Source organism: Muscardinus avellanarius (genome assembly GCF_963383645.1).
Source record: "Muscardinus avellanarius genome assembly, chromosome: 18".
NCBI classification, from domain to species: domain Eukaryota; kingdom Metazoa; phylum Chordata; class Mammalia; order Rodentia; family Gliridae; genus Muscardinus; species Muscardinus avellanarius.
The window spans coordinates 26,549,706-26,564,028 of NC_137804.1; the positions used below are offsets into that span (position 1 = coordinate 26,549,706).

The 14,323-nt window shown below is 44.1% G+C and overlaps 1 protein-coding gene and 1 pseudogene across 4 annotated transcripts in view; both read left to right on the forward strand.

Moving 5' to 3' along the window:
• ERC2 (ELKS/RAB6-interacting/CAST family member 2) overlaps positions 1–14,323 on the forward strand; it is a gene marked incomplete at both ends in the record, with an annotated part of 759,201 nt that overhangs the window by 307,988 nt on the left and 436,890 nt on the right. For all 3 annotated transcript variants that reach the window (XM_080715235.1, XM_080715236.1, XM_080715237.1), the window contains one exon: positions 1,265–1,432. In XM_080715235.1, coding sequence (XP_080571361.1) covers positions 1,265–1,432 — 168 coding nt within the window. The remainder of the gene's footprint in view (positions 1–1,264; positions 1,433–14,323) is intronic.
• Positions 3,175–4,080, forward strand: LOC308276807 (AKT-interacting protein-like; annotated as a pseudogene). The gene has a single exon. The product of its transcript is annotated as an AKT-interacting protein-like (transcript).

Below are 14,323 nucleotides of genomic sequence, written 5' to 3' on the forward strand. Positions count from 1 at the left end.
CAGCAGTTTAGTCAGATATTGTTTCAAAATAAAAATAAAAAGGGCTTGGGGTGTAGCTCAGAGGTAGAATGCCCCTGGGTTAAATCCCTAGTAACACACACACACACACACACACACACACACACACACACACACACTTCAAAATAGCACTGGCTGTAAGACTGAAAATCCTATGAACAAGCCCATATATCTGTCAGTAGCAAAAGGGCAGAAAACGTGAAGTCTTACAATGGAATATTCTATTTACTTCACTGAAAATGAATGAATTTTCTATACATGGATTTACATGGGCAGTAACCTTTAGAACAAAAGTGTGTAAGGAACATGTGCATGGCACAAATACAGTTAAAATATGCAAAACCTAATGGCATCTTACTTACAGGTGCAGATATGCCTGGTAAGAGTCTAAGATAAGAGAGGAAATGGAAAACCCTAAATTCAGGGTGGTAATTATTTGCAAAAGGGGACAGAAGGAGAAGTAGGATGGGACATGGGTAATTCTAATGATCCCTCCTGCCTTCCTTCCTCTGAATTGGATGATGGTTGTTTCTTGTATTGCTTTTTCTTATACCTCCTATCTGTTTTATGTTCCTCTGAGTCTCTTAAACACTTAATACAAGCTACAACCCCCCCAATACCTTTTTTTGTGGTGCTGGGGATGGAACCCAGGGGCATTCTACCTCTGAGCTATACCCCCAGACCCATTTTTTTATTCTTTATTTTGAAACAAAGTCTCACTAAGTTGTGGAAGGCCTCACTAAGAAGCTGAGGCTGGCTGTGAACCCAGATCCTCCTGTCTCAGCCTCTCAAGTGCTGGGATTACAAGTGTGCGCCACCATGCCTGGCTCCCCCAATACCTTTTTAAAGATTCCCGTTGTCACGTGATTCCTTTGAATGATCATCTCCACTGTGGAATATGTCTTGGGTCAGTTGATTGCCTTAGTCTGCTCTCTGTTGACCCTCCTGAAGACTGTGGCAATGGGCTTGGGGGTTTCATGGATAGGTAGGATTGGCCAAGAAACCTTAATTTCATTATAAATCTGGGAACTCAGTGTTTTAGCAAGCAATCTATTATTGTTACTATTATCTATGGGGCTTCCTCCAGATCCCTAAGACTGTGTGATTTCCAAAGCCATCTCTTTAAGGAAATTCATAGCCTGTCCTACCACATCAGTGATCACTGGCTATTGGAAATGAAGGGAAGTCAGTAGTTGTCAAATCCAAAGGGGAGGTTTCTAATTTCTTGCTGTGGTTTTGTTTACAGATCGATCAACTGAAGCAGGAACTTTCAAAGAAGGAGTCAGAACTTCTTGCCTTACAAACAAAGCTTGAAACGCTTAGCAATCAAAATTCAGATTGCAAGCAACACATTGAAGTGCTCAAAGAGTCGCTTACTGCCAAAGAACAGAGGGCTGCCATCCTTCAGACCGAGGTAAGGCTCTGTCTCAGTGGACAGCAGAGGCTGGACTGAGAGCAAAGACCTTCCTGAGCAGCTTTCTTTGCAAGGCCCCTCGGGGTCAGGTGTGTTTTGGAATTAGGGTATTTTGGGACTTTGGGAAGGCGAGCTTCATTGTACTCATCACGGTTTGTGTAAAACTTCCAGTGAGGTTGTGGCAATACTCCATTGCAAAAAAATGAACATTTCTACAGAAAAAAAAAAAATCCTCACACCAAAGTAACATAAACTGTTTAACTGAAGTTTAACTAAAATCTTAAACTGAGTTGTTTCTTTACAGTTCATGTCAGGTGGTGCCACCAAGGGGATTTGATTCAGGACTTTCTGGGTTTTAGAATCAGAGGTAAGGGATTGGGAATGAAATGACTTCATTTTATCAAAAATCATAAAAATAATAATTAGAATGGCCGGTACCTTCCTTTGTTGGATGTGATCTGTACAAGTCTGCCTCCTGCACCCCATGCTTCCAGGGGTCTCTCACTAAAGAGTGTCGTCAGTTTTCAAGATTCTTTTATGCATGGAAGAAAGTTAATACCCTGTGAGTTTCTTAAGGAAAAACATTGGCTTGTTATTTCCTATTCATACTTAGAAGAAAAAGAACAACAACAACAACAACAAAAACACATTGCAGCTGGGCGTGGTGGCTCACGCTTGTAATCCCCGCGCTTGGGAGGCAGAGACAGGAGGATCGCGCAGGTTCAAAGCCAGCCGCGCGCGCTGCCTTAGGAGACCCTGTTTCCAAATAAAAATGTAAAAATAGGTCTGGGAGTGTAGCCCGGAGGTAGAAGGGCTTCCAGTTACCCCAGTACCACCAAAAAAAAAAAAAAAAAAAACGTTGCTATCTTATCACCTTGTGTTCCCTGAATGTTTTACCTTTTTGGGTCTGCTAAGAAATGCAAAACATGAGCTAACTGGCGAATACCAAAAACAGATGTCAGAAGTAGGTGATAGAGTGAAGAATGTAGGGATTCTCCCTCATTTTTATGCTGAGGTAGTGTGTTCGTTGGATTACTTTGGGAAAGGCAACCTAATTGGCTTCCATGTTCTCTCTTGGGCTTTTTGAGCCCTGTCTCTCCATGTATGTACTTCAGGGTCTGTAGGAAGGTTTGGACTTGCCTTTGTCCAAGGGGCTGATAAGTAGGGCCTTGTCCTTGTCAAGGTATAGGTGAGAGCTCTCAGGAAAAAAGAAACAGGTTCCAGATTGGCTAGGTCTTGGGCCTGCTCAGCCTCTCTGCACTTGATCATCAGGCAGTTACTGTATATAATTTCAAAACAAAATGATCACGTTGGTTGCAATGACTATTTCACACTTAACTGCCATGTCTAGCTGTGTATGGTTTCATTGCAAACATGAATGCATGGCCATTTTTCCAAGGCAAAAATTTGATCTATGACAATAATTGGAAGATGGTTTTGACTCCTTTGAACAATATGAAGAGCTATGCTATGCAACCCTGAAGCCACTATGCACATGTAGCTATTTAAATTTAAATTAATGTTTGGTAAAATTTAAAATCTCGAGGGTGGGGCAGAGAGTGGGCAGGGGCCGGGCTGGCGCTGTGGCCAGAGATGCTGTCAGGCCACCATGGTGCTCGGCAGCGGGGAGCTCTGCACTGAAGGCCGGGGTCAGGCGCACTGTCCAGCCGACTGGTAAAGCGAATGCTGAGGACAGAAGAGTTTGGTGACACGGACCACTGAACTTCTCTGGAGTACACCTTATGAACCCTTTCTGGGGCATGTCTACAAGTTCCGTAGGCAAATGATCTGATGGCGAGGAAAAGACACTGACAGGGTACATGAAAACCAGTCCTCCATGAACGGTACCAAAAAACAGCTGCCTTCTAGTCCCCAAAATGCATTGCCCATAACTAAGCCTACGCCTCCTGCCCCAGCAGCTCAGTCAACAAATGGCGCACGTGCTTCTAACGGACCCTTCTACGTGGCATACTCTCTTCTTGCAAAATTATCTGTTTTGGACAGCACCAATACAAAGAAACTAAGATTTATGAAAAATCTACAGTAAATCATAGTCAATTAATAACTTTATTTTATTCTTCCTTTACGTTTGGAGTAACAGGCATACATCATGGGCTTTATCAAGATGGTGTATTCAAGTTCACAGTTCACATCTCTGATAACTACCCAGGTGGGGACCGTCCACGCTTGGTGTTTGATAGTCCATCTTTCACCTGCTAGTCGATCCCACCTCAGGAGAACTGAATGTGAATGGAGCATTTGAAAAATGGAGGCGGAACCATAATCATATTTGGCAAGTATTAATGTATGCAAGGAGAGTTTTCTACAAGATTGATACGACAAACCCCCTAAACCCAGAGGCAGTACTGTATGAAGAAGATGTTCAGCTTTTTAAAAGTAAAGTGGTTGACAGTGCCAAGGTGTGCAGTGCTCGCTTGTTTGACCAACCTAAAATAGAAGACTCGTATGCAACTAGCTCTTCTCCTTGGGATCCTTCTGAACATGATGAAGCCAGAGAAAAGATGCTGACTCAGAAAAAGAAGCCTGAAGAACAGCATAATAAAAGTGTTCATGTTGCTGGCCTGTCATGGGTAAAGCCTGGCTCAGTATGGCCTGTCAGTAAAGAAGAGAAAACAGTTGCAACTTAACAGATGGTGAATCTGGTGCACCGTGCACTTTCCTGCTTGACTCTGGCCTAGTTAAAGCTGACTGATGGCAAAGGACTTCCCGAAGAGTAAACCATGTGAACAATAACTGGCTATCAGTGTTTTCCATGCATGTGTAGGTTCTAACAGCAGGTTTTGGAAGCCTCTCTTTAAGTCATGCATCACTTCGGTCAGAAGTGTCTTAGAGTGGTTATCTAGCTTCAAATAATTGGGGACCTCGAGGCTTAAGTATTTTTCTGACTGTAATGTTAAGGGTAAGTTGCATTCATTTAAAGTAACAGAGCAGTCTGAAATCAGCACTATTTAATAGTTTTTAAATCAATGGTTTCATTGTACGTATGTTAGGATGAGGAGAGGACGGGTATAGAAAGAGCAGATTCTAGAGCTCAGCACATTCAAGTGGAAGATTATTCCAGTCTTCAGCCTACTGTCTTACTGACCTCCAAACTACTATCTCTAAGAAACATTTTAAAAGAGCGAGAGGAAATCAGATGCTTGTTTGTAGTTTTATTTTTTTTAAAGCAAATTACTTACTGTATTTTTATGGCATGAGAAAGTGTTAAAACGGTTTCTAATGAAGTCAGATATTTAAATGATGAATGACTAATGTGTTTAGTGGAGACAAAATAAACTAATAAAGGATAAAAAATTTAAAATGTCATTACATAGACATGTGAGCCACATTTCAAACATTTAATAGTCACATATGGCTAGTGTTTGCTCTATTAGAGATCACAGCTATAGAGTATTTCTTATCATTTAGCACTTATATAGAATTAGGGCCAACATACTATGACTTATTGACCGAATATGGCCTACTGCTCATTTTGGTGAATAAAGCCTTATTGGAACACCGCTCTGCCTATTTATCTACATGTTATCTCTGGCTGCTTTCTTGATACAAATGCTCATTTGAGCAGTTGGGTCGTAGACCACAAGGCTGAAAATATTTACTTTCTGGCTTCTTGCAGGAAATGTTTGCTGACCCTGGCAGTGTGATTTTATTGGAAGGTAGCAGAGTGGGCCCTGGAATGCCCAGTTAGTCCTCACTCGTTCTTTTATCTCAAATGTGGTCAGATAGTTTGCTGATCTTTTTAAAGCACCAGTTTTTTTCTGTTTTTTTTTTTTTTTTTTTTTTTGGCTAGAAAACCAACTTGATTGGTTCCATGATTTTGTGTTATATTAGGATTTCTGATAAAGTTAGCATAATTGTGTTGCTTTGTGTTGGGTAGGAGGAAATTGACAAACAGAGAGTATGGTTTCTTGAAAGTTCCCCTCCAGAAGAGAAGAATGAGAAAAATCACCTAGGAAGGCTTTTTCTCCCACCTGTGAATACCCAAGCCCCGACCTCTTTCCCTGTTCGTCTTCTCCCTGTATCTTACCTCTCTCAGATTAATGTAGTCCAAATTAGACCTCTACATATTTCATGAAAAAGGCAGTGGTGATATTATGTGGATGGCTTCTGTCCCACATTCAGTAACTGAAATGACCCAATGCAGAGATGGTGCTTTGAAGTAGAAAAAAAAATGTTCTCCACGTGCAGAGAAAGTGAGATGAATTTCCAAGTCTTCTGCTTTGAAGTTGAGAGTGTGAGATTAATGGTTTTCATCAGCAGGAAATATCTGAGGAATTTATTTTTGCCTTTTGACATCTATTAAGATCCATTGTAAATGGACACAGAGGAGAAAATTTCCTAGTAATGTCCCTCTCCGAGAGAAAGCAATCTAGGTTGAAATTAGCTCTCCTTCTTGGATCAGAGGCAGAGGATTGGGGGCAGCAGGGGAGAATACATTAATGTGATTTCTCTCCTTTAAGTAGGGGAAATAAGAGTCTTTCTACCTAATATGTGACGGGTGAGTGGGTGAGCATTCAGTAGCTGACATGAGCCATTTCCTTGGTTTCATATGCAGAGTTGGACACTAATAAGTGTCGCGCGCAGTGACGACTCTTACACGATCTTCCTCAAGCAGTTTTATTACCCCAGGTTCTTGTACAGTTACCATTCCTCTTTAATGCTCTCTCAACGCCCTCTCAGGTAAAAACAACATCAGTCTTCTATCCTCTCCCTCATCACTCCACCAACCCTCCTTCTGGCACTCTATGTCTCTGCTGCAGCACACACCGGTCACAATGGTGGCTTTGTGAACATGTCCGTCCCAGCTCGGAGCCCAGAGCAGTCCGCCAAGGAACTGCTCTTCCTGTCCACCAACCCTCTTAGCTCCTTCTCCCTCTCCCGCTAGGGCATGCGCGCTTTTTAACCTTCTCCTGGGCGGGCAGGTGGTAGCACGAGGCGTTGCGTCACTAATTATCCGTAAGGCGCCTGATAGGGCTCACTGCGCAGGCTCAGGGCACCGCCAGCCTCGTGAGCCTCGTGACTTGGCTGCAAGCCCAGGCGCCATCTTGAGTCCACGCTGGCAACAAGCCTGGGTGCCACCTCGGTCCTGCCGAGTGGGCCCCGACATCTCTCCCTTTTTGTTTTATTAAAATAAGGCTCGGGATCGTGCCTGTCTTAGGTTGCCGACCCTCAAGGACCATTCTTACCCGTCATTGGGAGAACAATAGCATGATTGTTTCCCTGTCTTAGGTTGAAAGGTCCCGGGGACGATCTTACCCGTCACTGACTACCGATCCAGCATACTGAGCCATACATGGGGAGATAAGCCAGCTTCTAGGGCTGCCAGAGCTTGCACCAATATGCGCTGTTGTTGCAGTGCGCGTTGTCGAGTTCGCCTGATATATCCAACCATGAAACATCATGCTACCACCAGCAAGAATGCCCAGAACGCCATGCCACCCCAGTCTTTTAAAAAACCCAATGTTCCGTGTATTAAGTCCATTCATTGTTGTACTGCGGCGATTTCCACGCGGGTAGAATTAATTGCAGCGATGGATGCTCATAGCTCAATCATGGTGTGTTCAAATTCACGGCTCCAAGTTCCTAGAAGCGTCTTGCTTAATTGACGAAACAAATTGCCTGCATGGGAGAAATTCTGATACTGCACATACGTTATACATATAGTCCAGATAATTGAGCTTACTGAGCCATGCCAGCAGCCACATGTGAGGATAGAGCATTCATAGTGGCTGCAATAACTGCCACGGCCACAGAGGCCACAATTACAGCAATAAGAGCAGAAATTCCAAAGTCTCCAAGGGTGCATAGAAGCATAGCAGAAAGTCAGAAAACAGGTATCAATAAAACAACCTAAACTATCATTAACCAAGGTAAAGGAAGAGGGAAAGTAGAAATAATTCCCCAAAGATCTTAAAGAAAACAACTCATCTCTACAAAGAAAACAACTCATCTCTACAGTACCAAGCAGCAGTTTACAACTCTTACGTTAGGAACTAATCTTCTGACCTATCCTTTACACATTAGGCGCCTTTTCCAACTAACCTCAGGTGTCTTCCATCTATGGTGGCGGATTAGGAGAGGGAGTCGAATCAGGACCAGCCCGATTCTCTAACTTGCTTACACTAAAAAATATCCTCCTTAATGGAGCCCCCTTTGATCGGGGAAAATACAGCGCTGTCCCTCGCTTTTCCGCGAGCCTCGCTTATCCGCGAGCCTTATTTACTAAATATCCTCCTTAATGGAGCCCCCTTTGATCGGGGAAAATACAGCGCTGTCCCTCGCTTTTCCGCGAGCCTCGCTTATCCGCGAGCCTTATTTACTAAATATCCTCCTTAATGGAGCCCCCTTTGATCGGGGAAAATACAGCGCTGTCCCTCGCTTTTCCGCGAGCCTCGCTTATCCGCGAGCCTTATTTACTAAATATCCTCCTTAATGGAGCCCCCTTTGATCGGGGAAAATACAGCGCTGTCCCTCGCTTTTCCGCGAGCCTCGCTTATCCGCGAGCCTTATTTACTCCTATCTTGTCGAATCAGGACCAGCCCGATTCTCTAACTTGCTTACACTAAAAAATATCCTCCTTAATGGAGCCCCCTTTGATCGGGGAAAATATCCTCCTTAATGGAGCCCCCTTTGATCGGGGAAAATACAGCGCTGTCCCTCGCTTTTCCGCGAGCCTCGCTTATCCGCGAGCCTTATTTACTAAATATCCTCCTTAATGGAGCCTCCTCCTCCCTTTTCGGAGTCAAAGGAGTACTTACCAGCCGGCTGCCCTGGACTGCCGAGGTTCTGATCAAAGCGAAGGTCCCCGTACGGGCCACCATTTGTCGCGCGCAGTGACGACTCTTACACGATCTTCCTCAAGCAGTTTTATTACCCCAGGTTCTTGTACAGTTACCATTCCTCTTTAATGCTCTCTCAACGCCCTCTCAGGTAAAAACAACATCAGTCTTCTATCCTCTCCCTCATCACTCCACCAACCCTCCTTCTGGCACTCTATGTCTCTGCTGCAGCACACACCGGTCACAATGGTGGCTTTGTGAACATGTCCGTCCCAGCTCGGAGCCCAGAGCAGTCCGCCAAGGAACTGCTCTTCCTGTCCACCAACCCTCTTAGCTCCTTCTCCCTCTCCCGCTAGGGCATGCGCGCTTTTTAACCTTCTCCTGGGCGGGCAGGTGGTAGCACGAGGCGTTGCGTCACTAATTATCCGTAAGGCGCCTGATAGGGCTCACTGCGCAGGCTCAGGGCACCGCCAGCCTCGTGAGCCTCGTGACTTGGCTGCAAGCCCAGGCGCCATCTTGAGTCCACGCTGGCAACAAGCCTGGGTGCCACCTCGGTCCTGCCGAGTGGGCCCCGACAAATAAGTAATTGCACAAGCACACACCTCTAATTTGAACTACTCAGGATGCTGAGGCAGGAGGATCATAAGGTTGAGGCCAGCCTGGGTGACTAGGCAAGACTTTTTCTGACAATAAAATATAAAGAAAAGAAATTCTAAAGAAAGCTGTGATGCTCATATTCAGAAGAGGTTCCATGTGATAGGTCCTTGCAGTTTAATTCCTGACTCATTCCTGAAAACTCTTGCCAAAGCAGAGGAGGACCCTCACTAGAACTGGAAGAAGCTTGCTGGTTTCTCTGGAATATTTGTGCCATCAACTGGCTCCTCATTTAGACTGTGGTGTGAATGACAGACGTCACTAGCTGAACAGTCCATCTCTGGAAGGAAGCTTTTTCTGCTGGTGAATTTGTGTCGGGGAGGTGGTACACTGAAGGGTGGGTTCAGGGTGGGAAGTATGTCGTCTGGGTTTGTGGCTTTGTGGCTCCTGAGTAGGTTTGTTTTAACTTGTGCAAATGTCCATGTGTTCCTTGACATGTGTGCAATAAATCAATGGAATAATAACCACAGACACACACACACACACACACACACACACACACACACACACACACACACTAGCTCTTAGCATAACATTTTACTTTTTAAAATAGCTTCAAAGGCTCCCAAGGCCACAGGACCTCCTATTTTGCTCCTCCCCTCGATGCCCTGTGCACCAGCGTCCCATCCACCAGCACATGGATTCCTCAGCATTAGGGACAATAATGAATTGGCTTTCTACTGCATCTTGTTTTATTGTCCAGAGTTCAACGAGTAATTGTCAACATATACAGAAATTAGGAAGGGAAAAAAACTAGCATTGGTTCTTCCATCTGAAGTAAGATGTTAAAATAAAAATACAGCATTCAGCCAGGCGTGGTGGCGCACACTTGTAAACCCAGTATGTGGGAGGCGGAGACAGGAGTATTGCAGGTTAGCGGGCAGTCTCAGCTACTTAGTGAATCTCTCAGCAACTTAATGAGACCCCGTTTCAAAGTAAAGAATAAAAAATAGGGCTGGGGCAGAGCTTGGAGGTAGAATACCCCTGGGTTCAATGGTTCAATCCCCAGTAATGTGGATCTGACTTGAGCTTCTCTGAGCCTCCACATGTCCATCCGCCAAGTGGCAGTCGTGGTGCCAGCCCAGCATGAAGTGTGTGTGGCTTAGAGTAATGAGTTATGGCCACAAGTTGTGTTCCCATTATTGCTGTCCTTATAACTATGACTGGTGTTCATCCGGGATGTTGGGGCAAGTTTAGTCTAAACAGTTACCTCTCATCTTATCCATTTTTGCCACCGTGACTCTCTTTTGAATTTTTGATGTGCACACTCACAGACTCCACACGCTCAGATTCCAGTTGAGTCCTTTTTTATGGCTTACAACGATGCAGGGAGGCAAGGTACTACAAAGGTGAGCATCTGTTTTGTTCTGTCCTCTCATTAAGACATTCATTTCTGACTTTTAGCAGGGAGGCCTTTCCCCAACCCAGCATGATTTCTGAACTGCCAGGTGGGAGGACGCTTGTGCTTACTTTTGGAAGTGCTGTATAACAGTGGTACACAGTGCTTACTTCTATGCTAAGTTCTGTTCCAGAGAGATCAGGGAAGGTACATGTCTAAGAGTAAACACTTCAGAATGTGTTACTTGGCAGTGTATGCAGGGGTGTCATGTTCACGCAGATGGGGCAGCATATGCAGAGGTATCATGTTCACGCAGACAGGGGGCAGTGCATGCAGAAAGGGTAGTGTATGCAGTGGTATCACCTAATAAGCGTCCCTCACTTATTTTTAAAGTGGAATCAATGCCGATGAGAAATGTGTACAATCCATCGGTCCTCTCCCTGCAGCCGTTCACCTTGGCACATCACACTCTATCCACATGCAATAATGTACAGTTTCAGGTGGTTTACAGATTTGCTTCAGCATTTTCAAGAATTTCACATTAATGAAATTTTGCCCTATGAACGTCGTGCAGTTTTTCTGTTTAGTACATATATATGCATATTTCTGGTGGTACTGGGGTTCCTGGAAGCCCTTCTACCTCTGGGCTACACTCCCAGACCTATTTTATATTTTTATTTGGAAACGGTCTCTTAAGCCAGCGCGGCTGGCTCCGAACCTGCGTGATCCTCTTGTCTCTGCCTCCCATGAGCGGGGATTACAAGCGTGCCCACCACGCCCGGCTAGTACATATTTTTTGAATGTCTTTTTTGTACAAGGTTTGGTTCCTACCCCCATGGAGTAAATACTCCTTGGGCCCTATGGTTACATGACAGGGACTGATTTATAATGCCGTCAACTCCCAGAGGCTTCAGTGCCACTCATTAGTAATAATTCCACACAGTCTGTCTCTCTTCCTCAATTTCTTTTCTTTTCTTTTTGTGGTACACAGGGGAATTCTACCTCTGAACTTCACCCCAGCCCTATTATTTATTTATTTTGAAACAGAGTCTTAAAAAGTTGCTGAGGGCCTTGCTAAGTTGCTGACACTGGCTTCAAACCTGCGATCCTCCCATCTCAGCCTCCCTGGTCCTGGGATTATAGACCTGCACTGTCAGCCACCATGACCGATTGCACACAGTTTTTTAATTGGACTTCATCTTCCTTCCGTTGCTTAAAAGTAGATAAGCAAAGAAGAGGAGAAGACACCACGAAATAAAATGTTTAGTTCTTTTGAAGACTAACATTTGCAAACTGTTCAAAATGTCAGTGTGTCCTCTTGTGAGTGAAAGCTGATATTGTTTTGATGGCCACCCTGACAAAGCCTCAGAGGAGGGAGGTTGTGTTTATGGAACTGGACGCCGCTGGCTCCACTGTTGAGGATTTGGTACATTTCACTGGGAACAGCCCTTCAAGGTCCTGCCCGGGCTCCTCTAGGTCCGGTGGTGCCGTCGGGAGGCGATCTCCCTGAATGTCGGTGAGGTGCAAGGTGCGGAACCAGGGAGGACCTGCGTGTGCAGGAGATGGTAGCCTTGGCCTTTTACATTTAATTTGAGTGCTCAAATATCTACTGAGCATATCGTGGCTACTGCATGGAGTTCTGGAAGTGGTGGCTGAATGTTGTCTATGTGATTTTAATTTTAAAACTGACTCACCACCTGTGAAATTGCTATTGTTGCTCTTAATTTTAAGGTAAGGATGTAAAAGCATAGAGAGGATTGTGAATGGCACTTCCTGGGTTTCTAGGCTCTGGACTTTTTAGCCAGGATTCTAGTGCTTTCCATGAGAGTCACCCTGGATTGAGGGCTTCTTTTATGTCAGGGAACTGATATACATGATCTAAATTAACCTTTAAAAATTTATATATATATTACATCAATATGTATATGTGAATATATATGTATTGAACTTGAACCTAGGAACATTCTAACTTTGAGGTACACCCTCAGCTTCTTTTATGTCAGGGAGCTGATATGCATTATCTCGTTTAATATTTTTAAAAATTATATACATTATATAAAATATGTTATTAGCTGGGCATGGCGGTGCATGCTTGTAATCTCAGCATTTGGGAGGCTGAGATAAGAGGATTGCAGTTTGCAGACAGCCTCGGCTACTTAGTGAGGTCCTTTGCAACTCAGTGAGACTCTGTTTCAAAATAAAGAATAAAAAATAGGGCTAGGAGTGTAGCTTGGAGATAGAATGCCCCTGGGTTCCATCCTAAACACCACACACACACACACACTATATATATATATATATATATATATATATATATATATATATATATATGTATATATATATATATATATGTATATATTCTTGTTTCCAAACAAAAATATAAAAAAAATAGGTCTGGGAGTGTATCCTGGAGGTAGAAAGGCTTCCAGGAACCCCAGTACCACCAAAAAAAAAAAAAAAAATTATATATGTAAGGTGGGCGTGGTGGCGCATGCTTGTAATTCCAGCATTCGGGAGGTTGAGACCGGAGGATCGTGGTTCGTGGACAGCCTCAGCTACTTAGTGAGGCCCTCTGCAACTCAGTGAGACCAGTTTCAAAATAAATAATAAAAAATAGGGCAGGGGGTGTAGCTTGGAGGTCGAATGCCCCTGGGCTCCATCCCCAGACCCGCAAAAAAATTATATACGTTATCTATCTATCTATCTATACATGTGTGTGTAATGGAGATTGAACTCAGGGGCATTTTACCTCTAATTTTTTCTTTTGTAGTACTGGGAATTGAACCCAGGGGCATCATTCTACCTCTGACCTACACTCCCTGCTTTTTTTATTTTTTATTCTGAAATAGGATCTCCCTAGGTTTCTGAGAATCTCACTAAATTGCTGAAGCTTTCCTTGAATCTGTGATCCTCCCGCCTCAGCCTTCCAAATGTGAATATTTCAGGCATGTACCAGCACACCCAGTATCTCATTTTATCTCAATGGCAAAGTTTATGGGGCAAGTTTTATAATTCTGTCTCAACAGAATTCAAGCATGCTTACTAGGCACAACCCTGAACCAGCTAAGAAAGGGGATAAGAATGAATAATTCTGGGCCATAAATGTTCATAGTAGCATTATGCCTATAATAGCAATTCTAAGGCTACAATAATGACGGATATTGCCCAAACTCTAGGGAGGTTTCCATTTTCCAAGAAAGTTTAGACTCCTAGTATATCAAGAATAGTTGATTGTGTAATATTTGGTTTTATGTCCTTAAAGTTACTTATGATTCCATCTAGGCACACACATTCATGCACACTTAGAGTCATGCGTGCATACTATGAACAGAAATGCAAGAGGTTGGACGGCAGCGTGCTGCTGTGTCTGAGCAGTGGAGACCCACGCGCTCCTGATGTCACATGATACTCAGGTTGTGCATTTGTAACATAGAGACCTAAATAAACGTTTAGCCAGGCGTGGTGGTGCACGTGCATTCTCAGTACTTGAGAAGCTGAGACAGGAGGATGGCAGGTTCCAGGCCAGTCTCAGAAACTTAGTCAGACTCTTAGAAACTTAGTGAGATCCTGTTTCAAACTAAAAGATAAAATAGGGCTGGAGGTATAGCTCAGAGGTAGAATACCCCTGGGTTCCATTCCCAGTACCAAAAATAAAAATTAAATAGCCCTGTCATTTCTCCAGGGTGCTCGCGCAGGTGCTGCTGGTGGAGGAGGTATTTTCAGAGCTCACGGCAGCGTTTTTTGATTTCTGACTCACAGATGACTCAGTGCGATAACACGACCAGGGAGCCGGCTTGGGCTGTCACTTGGCAAGATGAATCATAAAAACCTTGCTTTTGACAATGCAAGTGTCGTTACCAAGAGGAAAGAACAAGTTTTCCTTGTCCTCATTTCTCACAAGTTTTCCTTGTCCTCATTTCTCAGTCTATTTGCATTGAGATGGGTTCTCTGCCTTACTTTATGGTGAAGCTGCAACTGGTGGGTGGTGGGCAACAAGGTGGCCATGACCGGGAGTTGAGAATGCCCTGTGGCCTCTAGATGCACTTACTGGGGGGCCTTCAAGGGATCCCACATATTTAAAGAACTACTCATCTTTTG